A 14111-nucleotide genomic window follows, 5' to 3' on the forward strand; every position below is an offset into this window, starting at 1 on the left:
CTTTCTCTCTATCGCGCGCGCACGCACGCACACACACACACTCACACACACACACACACACACACACACACACACATACACACACACACACATACAGGCGCTGTGCCGAATCCAATAAATCCAATAAGGAGTGACTGGTGGTATTTGGAAGAAAAGAACGACATCGGGAGCGAAGGAAATGAACTGAACAATCTGACATTCTAAGAATGGAGAGATGGAGATAATGGAGAGATGGAGAGAGAGAAAGAAGTAATTACAGAGTGGGGGAAGAGCTGCCAGAATGTAAAGGCTGACCAAACTGAGAGAGAGAGAGAGAGAGAGAGAGAGAGAGAGAGAGAGAGAGAGAGAGAGAGAGAGAGAGACAGACAGGGAGACAGACAGAGAGACACAGGGAGACAGAGAGAGAGAGACCAAATCAATTTGAGGCCAAATCAATTACAGTCAACACAATTATAACAAACCAGAAACAAAGCTACATAACCAATTGGAACACAAATAAAAGCACAAAGCAAAATGCCAATAAAGCCTCATCGAATTGAATTGAGAGAGACAAGGAGACAAAGAGAGAGAGAGAGAGAGACAGGGAGACAAATAGAGAGACAGGGAGACAGAGAGAGAGACAGGGAGGCAGAGAGAGACAGGGAGACAGAAAGAGAGAGACAGGGAGACAGAGAGAGAGGGAGACAGAGAGAGAGAGAGACAGGGAGAGAGAGACAGAGAGATACAAAGAGAGAGAGAAAGGGAGAGAGATACAAAGAGAGAGAGACAGGGAGACAGAGACAGGAAAACAGAAATAGAGAGACGGGGAGTGTGTAGCGGCTCATCGGAGCGGGGTCAGACAGGGCCACGCCCAGAGGGACAAAACTCTGACAGGAGGAGACTAAAACAAGCCATTAAAGCCACCTGTGGAAAACAACCCAGCCTCATGGCGGCTTTTACAGAGCTCTGTAGCTACCTACACCTAGGTCACGTTGAGCGCAGGGGGCCCCGGCCCGCTACAGGCCCCTAGTCTCTCACGTTGAATTGCTGCACTCCCCATACTGTGCCACTTCGCCGCCCAAGCTGGTGTTCTGAGGGCGTATCGACGGGTCAAAATTTAAAGAGTGACAGGTCGTAGCAGCAAATGAGAGACGCTAGCCCAGGTTAGATGGGCGGGGCATATCTATGGGTGGGGAACGCCTGATCGCAAAAGTCGTTACTGATTGGTGTCGCCGGGATTCCAGCGCTACCAATGAATTGCCAGGATTTGAACACCAGATTTTTGCATGAAGTGTCCCAGACCCATAGACAGATCTGCAGCATGCAGTAATGTTTTTAGAGTAGCGTACATAGTGCGTCAGCGAAAGAACTCTCATGGGTCTGGCGTTGATACTAAGGGACTGCTGACTCAGGGGCCCACTAAACTCTAGAGCCGGCCCTAGCATTGCAGATAGTATTGACTGAGCTTTTGTATAGCTTTGCAGGGCTATAGGGACCCATTTAAGTTCACGCCTATAAGCGGTCATCACTTTCTAGGTAAGGTCATCACAGCGATTCCCCAGGACCCCATCTTCCAAACTGGCTTTAATTAATAATTAATTTAATTTATGTTTTATCTGATATGGAGCTGCCTGAGAGCTGGAGAGCCATGCAAATGACCTGACACACACACACACGCACGCACGTGTGCTCAGAGCGGTTTCCAAAGTGCGGAGTGTTATTATAGAGGGAGTGTGGAGTTAATTGCTGTTGTCTTATCTTGTCCTCGCAGGCTGAAAGGAGCTTGAATGGGTTTGTCTTGGCGGCGAGGACAAATGCGAAGGCTCCACCTCCAATGGGACGCTGTTCTGCGATGGTAGAGCGTCCGGTGGAAAGAGAGGAGGGTGTTAGAATGAAATTAAAGGCTGACTGGGGGGGGGGGGGGGGGGGGGGTCCTGCGTGTGAGGGAGCCAATAGGATGATCAGATGTGTCCCTCGACAACCCGCCACGCCCCCCCTCCTCCTCTCTGATGACGGTGAGATTTAGGAAGAGCTGCGACTAACGGCGTGGCTAATCCTATGGATGGCACAAAGCCCAATGAGCACAGGTCATCTACGAACGCTAGGCCGGAGAGAGAGAGAGAGAGAGAGAGAGAGAGATCGAGAAGGTGAAAGAAAAAGAGAGAGAGATGGAGAGAGAAAAAAAGAGAGAGAGAAGGTGAAAGGAGGGAGAGAGAGAGAGGGAGGGAGTGATAGACTAGAATGGTACAAAGAGTGGTGATGGTGTGATGAAATTAAGACGAGCAGAGAAGCCCTGATTACGTTGAATCGCGGTTCCGAGCCTGGCTATTTCTACCACCATGTTGATGCCACACCTGGCCGGCATCTCCTGAGCTAGGGACCGACACCGTGACTGGCACCGAAAGACACCGTGACTGGCAGCGTGACACGCACTCACACACTCATACACCACTCGCTAATCTAACCTGGCAACCGTCTAGAGGCTTTACCTGCTGATGCACACATGCTGATGCTCACACACACACACACACACACACACACGCATGCACTCACACAGTTTAACACACACAAGCACACACACAAGCGCACACGCACAAACACACACCATCAACTCACAGTCTTGATATCACAAATGTATATATTCTAAAATAATAATAATAATAATAATAATTAAAGCCGCAAGCGGCTATACAGGGTCAAGCTTCAAGTGACCACGCTGCAATGACCACACTGCAACAAGCACACGCAGCAACAAGCGCACGCATCAAAGTGCACACACAGCAACAAGCGCACGCAGCAACGAATGAGCGCAGCAATGAGAACGCGCAGCAACAAATGAGCGCAGCAACGAGAGAGTGCAGCAACAAGCGAGTGCAGCAACAAGCCCATCAACAGGCCATAGTATTACAGCACATTTGAGTTATAACATCAATGAAAATACAATGAAAGTGTGATGGGCATGGCTTTACACATAGTGCATAATGTACTCCGGTCCCGCCTGCACCCCCACCACCAGCATGTGTAGGCTACTGACCATGTAAGTGAGTCACGGAAATGTTACGACGTGGTGCAACAACCTTCTTCGTATCCAGTGAGTTTAATCTCCCTAGATTATTGTTGTACAAAACTATAAGAACTTGAATTTTGTGGCCCAATGTTTTTTTTAAATGTAACTTTTGAATGACAGTTTCTCTGCTATCTTGGATTGGATTGCTTAGCTGTTAACACTCTACAGGGAGACATGCACCCTAAACATACCTGAGAAACTTCCGACCAATCAGACTTATGGTTTATGAGAATCAACTTTTTGTAGGTTTTGCCAAATTTCCAACCTGCAGCCAAATCCATCATTGCAATTAAGGGTCCAAATGGCAAATTTATTCCACATAAGGGATGATGTAAATGTACCAGGTTTTATACATTTTTGTCTTTCAGTATGGAAATGCCAGCACTTTGAAATTTGCGTTTTTATTCGTTGACTGTAGCACTACCTATGGTCGAATCTGCAAATGCTTCATGTGGTGCAACATGGTAGTGCCCCCTTCGTGTCCAGAGAGTTTAATGTCCCTAGATTATTGTTGTACAAAATTATAAGCACTTGTAACCCTTTTTTTTATTTATTTAAATGTTTGAATGTCTCCGCCACCCTGGATTGGATTTCTTAGCCCTAAAGAGAGACATGCACCCTAAACATACCTGTGAAATTTCAGACCGATTGGACTTTTTTGAGAATAAACTTTTTGTAGGTTTTGCCAAATTTTCAACCTGCAGTCAAATCCATCATGGCGGAGATCATAGGTCCAAATTGCAAAGTTGTTCCTTATGAAGAATGATCGATGTCTACCAAGTTTCATACATCTTAGTCAATTGGGGAAGATATGGCAGCATTGTATGCTAAATTGCTTATTATAGCGCCACCTATGGGTGAATCATGATGAGTCTTTGTGGCGTAGTTACTGATGGTCTCTAGTTGCAACATGCCAAGTTACAGCATTTTTGGTTGAGGACTTCAAGAGTTAATCAAGGGCGTCAAAGAAAATAATAAGAAGCCCAACAATTACAAGGGTTCTACGCACCTTCTGTGCTTGACCCCTAATAATATCAGCATGAAGGCTGTGTGTTTCACCTTCCTGTGGGTGCAGCATCTTAAATCCCCACTCACCTGCGTTCAATCCGACTGCAAGAGAAATCTGTGATGAGTGATTGAATTTTAAGGATGCCAATTATGTTCAGTGAAGTGTGGAGTAATTTCCTTGTTTACTGACAGTGATTAGGTGTTTACCAGGACGGCGCGTTGAAGGAAATTGGAGGTAATTGCTGAAGTGAGAGCTTCAGATTAACCACTTGTCTGGTATATGAAATAGTATTATTATTGAATGTATCGCAATGATGTGACTGTAAACTCACACACAATCTCACACACATGCACGCACACACACACATACAATACACACACACACACATGCACACACACATACACACACACACACACACACACACACACACACACATACACACACATACACACACACACAAATAGAAGGGAAAAAAGAGACAAGCTATGGAATAAGGTTATAGTGTAACCTTGCCAGTGGCTAAACTGGGCTAGCCTTCCCCATGTGACTAATCAGCAGCTGTAACCACCGCTGACCACAGGGGGCGCCAGAGGACAAGCAACCACAGGTACAGCGACTTGATTCCCAAAGTGAACAGAAAAAAAAGAATGATAATAATAAGAGAAAAAACAACATTCTCTGTGTGGCGCTCCATCTTCTGCTCCACAAACCACATCACCTGCCATCACTGTGTCCCGCAAAGGGCACATTATGGAGATGTGTCAGTCGCCGTCGGGTAACTAATGATGTGAAAACAGACCTCATCTATTACAGGACGATTTTCTACTTTCTACAGAGTTGCTAGGGAGCGCCCCCCCCCCCCCCCCTTCCGTGAGATCAAAGCCAGAGGCTCTGCAGGCTCCCAGGTGTGTGTGTGTGTGTGTGTGTGTGTGTGTGTGTGTCGTGTGTCTGTGTGTGTTTCTGCGTTTGTTGGGGGGGGGACGTCACCCTGTGAGAGATGACCCTTGGACACCTGAGTATGCCTCTTTACTGAGGAACGCATAATAGACGGACACCAGAAACGGCCGTGTCGTCATGGCCTAAGTGGGTAATACCTCGACTGTAGAGAACTCTGGAACGCCAACGACTGAGACAAAGTGATTCTGAGAGGTTCAAAATGGAGGTAGATTGAAAAACCGCCACCACTGCTGCGCCTCCTGTTACAGTTTCCCTCAGAGTGGTGGAATTCACACCTGTAATAACTCTCTCTCCTCCTCTCCCTCTCTCTCCCTCCCTCCCTCTCTCTCTCTCCCTCCCTCTCTCTTTCTCTCTGTAGCTGCTTGCCTTTGATGTGTCTAGGTGACGGCACAGAAGCTTTCTGCAGTGCAATATTCCCTCTGAGGGACTTGTAGCTTCATTAAAGTACCCGCCCCCCCCCCCCCCCCCTCCCCCCCCCCCCCCCTCCCCCCCTTGCGGCAGGACACATGAGAGTCGTTAGGCAGATTCACCTGACTGACAGACACGCACGCACCAACGTGAAATCCCAGAAAATACGTCACACAACTGAAAACCCAACTTCAAGATGTGTAGTACGAAAAGCTGTATTGGGAGAGACGTTATCCATAAAAGGTAAGGTATTGGTGGGATTTGAAACATGAAATGGGGAATGTTGTTTTGAGGACAGCGTCTTGCGCGGGGTAGTGACGTCATGAAGGGTTCATCACTAGTGAGATGATGGTCTAGTGAGAAGACGGTGTCTTCCTTCTGGCGGGAGTTCTAGACAGCTGTGAGAGTTACATGAGAGCTGGCCTAGCACTCATGACACTGACACCGACATTGTGCAATGTGACATCGTGTCTATTTGTTTACTGTTAGGACTGCATATGGAAATGAGCTTCCCGCTAAATCTGGTGCACCCATCTTTTTACTTCTATGAAATTATCACCGTCTGTGCACACTGTCCTTTTTAAACCAACAACAAAACTAAACTGGCAGCGTTAGTTTTGTCGACGGCTGTTTGCAGGGCTCACGGTCACAACAGTGTCTTTCTCTGGGCATGTTTTCTTCATGTCAGAACAGATGGAGAGGAAGAGGAGGAAAAGCCAGAGAACAACAAGACGAGGGAGCAGAGGACAAAGCAGACACACTCAATCCCATCTACCGCATGTCTCCCCCGGGAGACTCACACACAACAAACAGAATGTGTGTGTGTGTGTGTGTGTGTGTGTGAGCGTGTGTGTGAATGTCTTGCAACGTGTGTGATAATGGTGAGTGTTAGACTGCACCCTGAGGTCCTTGGCTCCCCTGTGTGTGTGTGTGTGTGTGTGTGTGTGTGTGTGTGTGTGTGTGTGTGCGTGTGTGTGTGTGTGTGTGTGAATCCTGTAATGTGGCTGCCCCACAGAAATCTGTCGTCCCGGCAACGCCCCTGATCTCTGATGTCATCATACCGAGACACATGAGCTGAACACACACACATGCACACACACACACACACAAACACTCGCACACACACACACACACGCACATACACACACACGCACGCACACATGAGCGCACACACGCACGAACAAACAAACGCACATACGCACACACACACACACACACACACACACACACCGGGGCTGGGCAGGGCCAGCTGAGGATAGATGGAGCACAGAGAGGAGGAGGGGAGGAGAGAGGAGGGGAGGAGAGAAGGATGACTTACATGATCAGAGGACAGCGGAGAGGCAGAAGGAGAGGAGGGAGAGGAGTAAACAAGATGATATTAAGAAGAGGAGAGGAGAGGGAGTGGGGAAGGAGGAGAGAGGAGGAGGAGGACGACGAGAAGGTAGAAAAGGAGTGATGATTGAGGAGTGGGAGGAGAGGAGAGGGACATCCTTCTCCTTTCAAAATAGCTGGGTGCCCCGGTCTGGGGGTCTCTGTCTCTCAGCCGGTCTGTCTCTCTCTCACGCTCCGCTGTACGACCGGGAGGTCCATAAATAAACCAGGGTCCCGTCTCTAAGGCTGCCTTGGCATTCGCACACACCCCCGGTTTGTGTGTGTCAAATTACCATCCATAAGTAAATTGTGTAAAGAATCGTGCCGACGCCCGCCGTAACGTAGGAACGCAACGCCCCGTCAGCCGCGTGGCCCGTACGTTATGCTAATCAGGCGATGGGATGCGGCGAGGAGGTAAAACGAGGGGAAATACAGAAAGACCAGACGGATGAACGCAGTAATTCCCGCCGACGTGACGACCGCGGCAAATCACATCACAGAGCCCATAGCGCCGAATAAAAGCAAACACGTAGGCTTCTTTAATGCCTTCTCAGCTTAGCTCTCTCTCTCTCTCTCTCTCTCCGCCCCCCGTCCACTATTGTTCTCTCTCTCCTTCTCTCCATTTCCCTGTCCTTCTCTTTCGTCTGACTGTCTCTCCCTCTGTCACTTGTCCTCTCTCTCCCTCCTCTCTCTCTCTATTCCCCTGTCCTTCTCCGTTGTCTTGCTCTCTCTCTCTCTGTCGGCCATAGCTCCTCCTCTCCTCCCTGCCTTCCTCCTCTCACACCCAGAGATAACCCTTTCCAGAAAACTTCTACCTGATAACGTTGAGACATGACAATACAGACTCCACGCTTTAACAAAGATGGTAATTGTCTCGACTAGACAAACGTTTATCTAAAACCACTGATGAGTCTTAATCAAACGGCAGTGAGCAGCAGCTTGTCACAGAGACATCCTTATTTGGCATCGTTAGCTTCAAACCGAAAGACGCCTTATCTGGTCTGTTAGACCCATACCACATTTTATTCAAAGGGAATGTTCTTAATGTGTTTATAATCTACTTTCATTAAGGGCACAGTGGAGCCTTTCAATGGCGATAAGTGTGACATTGTCAGTGATGATCAGACATGGCGGCCAGATGCCTGCTGTTTCTCCCAGACGTTATGCTTCCCTCCCTCCTTCACTCCTACTCTTCTCCCTCCCTCTTTCCTACTCCTCCCTCCCTCCTACTCCCCCTCTTCCCTCCTCTCTCACTCCCTCCTCCCTCCTCCTCCCCCTCCCTCTCTTCCCTGCGGCCATCTCTCAGATCCTCTTTGTCTCTACTTTGTTGTTCAATAAGAGTGACAGGCCGTTGGTGCGGCTGGCTTTAAACCCTGTTATACAGCCTCTCAATAAGTTCAGGGTGTATTCAAACGAAACCGCACCACAAATTGGAATTGATTTTCCTCGCAAATTTGCCCGTTGATTACATTATTCAGTGCTGTGCCTCTCTCCCCCCCCCTCTCCCTCTCTCTCTCTCCCTCTCTCCCCCCCCCTCTCCCTCTCTCTCTCTCCCTCCCTCCACCTCTCTCTCTCTCTCTGATGTTGGAGTGAATTTGAGTGAGGGCTTCTGGGTGACGACCCGGTTCACCGGTCACACGCTTGGCCAGGGATTCCGAGGCGAGCGCAGCATCAACATCACCTTGGCAACATCCCCTTGGCAACAGCCAGAGAGGCTAGACCCTGCCAAAAAATAAAGCATGCGCACTACTAACCAATCAAATCGAACCCGACTTTATTAATAAGGTGCCTTCAAACTGAACTGCAAGGTTGGAGACTTATCTTCTGGTCCAGCTTGTCCTGTTAGCAAACAGACTAGACGAGGCTTGTTCCTTCTCAAAGGAGAACCCGGAGAACCTTCCTTAAGAAATCTCAGGGGCTCTGGAACCCAACCGCTTGTAAAGAGGGGGGCAGGGGTTGTTGCTATAGAAACGCCGGAGCCCACTCAGAAGCAGAGATCATCGGAGAGATACCAGCAGGGTGATAGTGGTGTCGTATATACAAACACACACAAACACACACATACACACACACACACGCACGCATGCACGTACGCACACACAGACACTCGCACACAGGCACGTACAGTACAGTGCAAGTGTGTGTGTGTGTGTGTATGCAGCCAAACACACGCACACACACACTGACACACACACGCACGCACGCACGCACACACACACACACACACACACACACACACACACACACACACACACACACACACACGAGCAGAGTCTCAGGGCATGCTGTGGCTGACTGATTAGCAGGATGTAGTGGGTCTGGCAGTCTAGTCATTAGCCTATAGAGAGTCACATTCAGCATCAAAGTCTGTGTTTCAAAGATTATTTGAATCCTTTGATCTGCTGTATATCACTCTGCATATACGCACACGCACACGCACACACACACACACACACACACACACACACACTGTAGATCCTTCTGTGTGGGGCGGCTGTGGCTCAGTGGTAGAGCGGGTCGTCCAATGATCGTAGGGTCGGCGGTTCGAATCCCAGCTCCTCCTGACGACATGTCAAACTGTCCTTGGGAAAGACACTGGACCCCAAATTGTTCCCAATTAGCACCTCGCATGGCAGCTGCCGCCATTGGTGTGTGAATGGGTGAATGAGAGGCCATTGTGAAGTGCTTTTAAAAGCGCTATATACAGTAAGTGCAGTCCATTTACCATATGCTGAATGCAAGCACTCATTTGGAACAAGGGCAGACAGCAGACGCTTGGAACTATTCTCTCACGCCCTGAACTCACCAGTCATACAAGGGCAACAGACGCTGTTTGCGCGGGCGGATTTGAGCGGAACCGAACCCACCAGATGCTGGTTCAGAGCGCACAGTCGATAGCGCACTTTATCACTGTGTGTTGTTTCTGTAAAACTCAGCAGTTAGATCATATAACTCTCTTTGTTTTTCCACTGCAATGATCAGTCTGATGTCATCCATGTCTTCTGGGAGAGTAGTTAGCTACTGAGGTCTGGGAGGCGAGAGAGGATTTGTTGACAGCGTGTGGTGACGTCTGATTGGATGGTAGGATGCAAGAATGTGGAGATGATATTGGTTCTTTGATTATATAATAATAGTAGGTTGAAAAACATAATATGTAGTGATATGATGAATATATTGTAAATATCCAATGTAATTCTATGAAATTGCGCACGCGCGGAAAAACTGGCGAGTTCGAGGCGTCATTGGGGCACAAATAACCACACACACACACACGCACACACACACACACACATACAGCTCACCGATCAGCTCCTTGTTCCTGATGTCCAGCGCCATGTTCCTGAGGGCGGTGGCCACGGCGCAGACCACGCGGTCGTTGTCGATCCTCAGCAGCTCCACCAGGATGGGCAGACCCTTCTCCTTCCGCACGGCCGCGCGGATGTACACCGACCACTAGGGGCAGAGGGGGAAGATTAAGGGGGACGGACCCACGGGGTGATACACTGTTGGCCCAATCGCATACTTCTACTTTTTACAACCAGTACGTACTATAGCTGCCCCTAGTAAGTATGTACTTTGCAGGCAGTACGCATCCAATTGGGACATACTACCTTGTCATCACATTGCGCCTTGAAATTTGACCACATCCGTCGCTGTCCATGAAGCGGCATTTGTCCTCAGCTGGGATTCATCAAAATGCCTCCGGCGCAACTCGCACGTGACATAATTTCAGCTTCGCACAGGATTGCGGGTCAGAATAGCCAGAAAAGTCTGGTGGCTTGCATACTGCAAAATACGACTGGATGTATTAGGACATCCTGGTATTTTTGCCATTCTGCATATGGCATACTACAGTATGTATTGGGATATACTGTACAGGACTACATCCTTTTTTGGCATACTATATAGTATGGAAGTATGCGATTCGGAACGCAGCCCCAATATCCCCCCTAAACCCTCACAGACTTATTGATGCCACCTGGTAAAGTGGTTGAGTGTGAGAGGCTGCGAAGGCTCGAAATCGTGTAAAAAGGAATGGGACAACACATTGTGACATCATGTTACTTTGATGCCAAAACATATTTCTAACTATCTTGGATTTGGGACTTTTTATTTTACATTTTGATTTTACGTTATGTTTTTCTTGTAGACCTACATGTAAAAAAAATAATACAAAAAATTCAAGAATGACAACACGTATGCACCTCACAACTCTGTCATATTCATGCTGGAAATCTCAATTCAAAGAACACTGCACCAAGATGGATGATTAATGTCATGGAGCTTTTAACTGAGGAATCATATGATTTATGAAAACAAATCATGTTTATTTATAACCATAGTCTAAGTATTTTCAACATACAAACCCATAGGGTTGATGACCTATACGTAAAAATATTGAGTCCAGCTGAAAACATGAAAACAAACAGTATTTGTTTTGTAACATCAACGTTAGGGTTGCTTGTTAAGTCAGGTAACCCCGTGTTTCACGCCACAACAATAGAGGGGAAGGGTTAGAGGGACGGACCCATGTGTAATATCCTGCCCAGTGGGGAAGGGTTAGAGGGACGGACCCATGGGTAATGCCCCCCCCCCCCCCAACTGGCGCACAGAAAATGGGGAAAAAAATGTAAATCTGTAAATAATTTAAAAATACTATCTTTATATTCCTTATAAATGAAGACATTCAAACAGAGAAACAATAGTGTGTTTTTAATTTTGTTTGATGGGGCTCTAGCAACAACCAACAACCTCTCTTGAGCCTGAAACAGGACGTTTCCACCGCAGTTAAGGTTAAGGCGCTATTTGTTGGGAGTCTAGCGAGCCGAGATGTTTGCAGGACTCAGGAGTAGGATCGCTATTGCTAGTAGGCTACAGCGTAGGCCTATTAACAATGGATATTAGAAAATGTCTCCAAAAACTACTCGAATGTTGAGGAATCAGATTCTGCCTCCAAGACGGACACAGCAGCTCTAACCGCGATGTGTGAAAATTCCTTTTCAACACTTAAAAATGTTTTCTCCAAGCATCGGCGTAGTAGACACAGGCCTTTGCACAAACGCGAGGCTCAGCTTATTTAGTTTGGACCTACAAGTTCAAGGATGAGTGTAAGGACATTTTGATGAGAAGATTCAACACTGAGAAATACCGCCTTCAACTTTACCAAGCCAGGGTAAGAACGAGAGTAGGTTCAGTGTGTGTGTGTGTGTGTGTGCACTTAGTTGCTAGTTGTAGCCTGCTGTATTTGCGTCAGCATCTGCCGTGGTGCTTTTTCTATTGGAGAGATGTGGGCTGCTTGCACGGTTTATTTAATGTGCTTCATGCATAACATGTTAAATGGTTGATGGATGGGTTAATGTGATGATCACATCGTCATACTGTATATAATTTGCAAGTGCACTGACAGCGTGCCACTGTCAGTCTCCCCATTTTAGTCATGTAGCCATGTAGCCGAGGCTATTCTTGACAAATATTCATTTTCTAAAGCCAATTGTTGACAAGGTCTTGTAAGTGCACCTGATTGCTACCGATTATTGTCCAGTCAGTGAATATCTACATTTGATGCGCCAACTTTGCCTCTCCATGTTAGCCTATAATGTAACTTGCATTCAAATTATTTTAGGCCTAAATTAGGTTGACCAGGCCTTGTAAGTGCCCCCGATTAGTCAGTGAATGTCTGCATTGCACCAACTTTGCCTTCCACGTTATAATGTAACTTGCTGAATTCTAATATTAGGCCTATCCTACATCGGTACATTAAATCTATTTTCTGAGACCAAATTGTTCAGTATGAGACCTCAGTATAGCCCTATTAGTATGCGTGTCAGTGCTGCACGGATACTGCACGGATACAATAGCATATCGGATTATGAAATATAATAATTGTGCCCCCCTATGCAGTTCATATGCCCGCCTTAACTCTGAGCCCTGGCGACAGGTCTGACGATCACAATCGCAACAGAGAACAGCCACTGTTCTGGCCACTACCAATCTGATTCACCAGTGGCTGTTAACATGCGCCATCCTCATACTGATCCAGGAAGTTATCTCCGGGGGCGGGGGGATTTTTTTGTGAAGGGGGGTAATGTAGAAAACGAGGTGTGTCATGTACTCTGCTAGTCCGCATACTAGCTAGACCCTTATCCGGGGGGGTAACGAGGAAGCACCCATGCCCAAGAGAAACATACAGAGGTACATTCCGACCCAAATGAAGCGCTTGCTTCTTCAGTTTCCCCTTCCCTTGATTCCCAGATGAGACGGATGCCAGAAGAAAGGCAGAGAGAAGAAAACTTTCACAACCCCTTGCTTTCTCGTGTTCATTCCCTTTCAAACATGATCCCTCCCAGCTCAGGGGGCCTCGCATAATCCACCTCTCCACTAGAAGAAGAAGCAGTTGATGGTTGCCATGACAAAAAGCATGTCTGTGAAGTGCCCTGTACACATTAATCGTGTTTTGACTTTCACCTACTGCATGTAATTTCAAAAACGTTTGTGTGTGTGACCCAGTATGTGACCCTCATTAACAGATAGACCTGCACACCAGAAACTTAATTTGTGCTCATTTCATTCTGTCATGTAAACACTTAAGTTATGTCACTAAGCCAACCAACCAAGGTGATTGCTGTGACATGTACATAGGTCGTCTGGCACAGGTCTGCTTTCTGTCCCCAGAGTTAAAACAAAACATGGAGAAGCAGCGTTCAGTTTTTATGCCCCACATATCTGGAACAAACTTCCAGAAAACTGCAGGTCTGCTGCAACTCTTGGTTCTTTTAAAACAAGCCTGAATACTTTTCTTTTTGCCACTGCTTTCTAAGAGGAGTTATGTTTATCAGTATACTGCACTGTAACTTTTATTCCTGTATTCTATTTGTCCTGCTTTTTGTTTTAAATGTCTATAATGACTTGCTTTTTGTTTTAATGCTTTTAATTTGTCCTGCCTTTTGTTTTAAATGTCTATATATATATATATGTTGCTTTTTGTTTTAATGCTTTTAATTTCTCATGTAAAGCACCTTGAATTGCCCTGTGGCTGAAATGTGCTATACAAATAAACTTGCCTTGCCTTGCCTACATGGGGTCTACACTGGCGGTCTCCATGGCTTTGTAACTCCCCCCCCCAGGGATCAGTAAAGTACCAGCCTCCATACCCTTCACTCCAAACTTCTCAGTTGCTATGAAAGGTGATGAAGACAGTAAAAGAGAGGAAAGGCTGTAGGGACTGTTTGGTTTTGACCGGCTATGTGCTCTTGCCTCGATCCCTTCCCTGTGGGCTGGTACCTCCCTATCCAGCGGAACTCTTGCACCATCACACTCCAG

General features: G+C 47.1%; 1 protein-coding gene across 1 annotated transcript in view; it reads right to left on the reverse strand.

Annotated features, from left to right (window-relative positions):
- The window catches only part of ctnnd2a (catenin (cadherin-associated protein), delta 2a), a gene marked incomplete at both ends in the record, with an annotated part of 313279 nt that overhangs the window by 26810 nt on the left and 272358 nt on the right, over positions 1-14111 (reverse strand). Inside the window, one exon of the mRNA XM_084443367.1 lies at positions 10094-10244. Within this exon, the coding sequence (XP_084299493.1) occupies positions 10094-10244 (151 nt within the window). The remainder of the gene's footprint in view (positions 1-10093; positions 10245-14111) is intronic.

The sequence above is a fragment of the Borostomias antarcticus genome (genome assembly GCF_949987555.1).
Source record: "Borostomias antarcticus genome assembly, chromosome: 9".
Taxonomy (NCBI): domain Eukaryota; kingdom Metazoa; phylum Chordata; class Actinopteri; order Stomiiformes; family Stomiidae; genus Borostomias; species Borostomias antarcticus.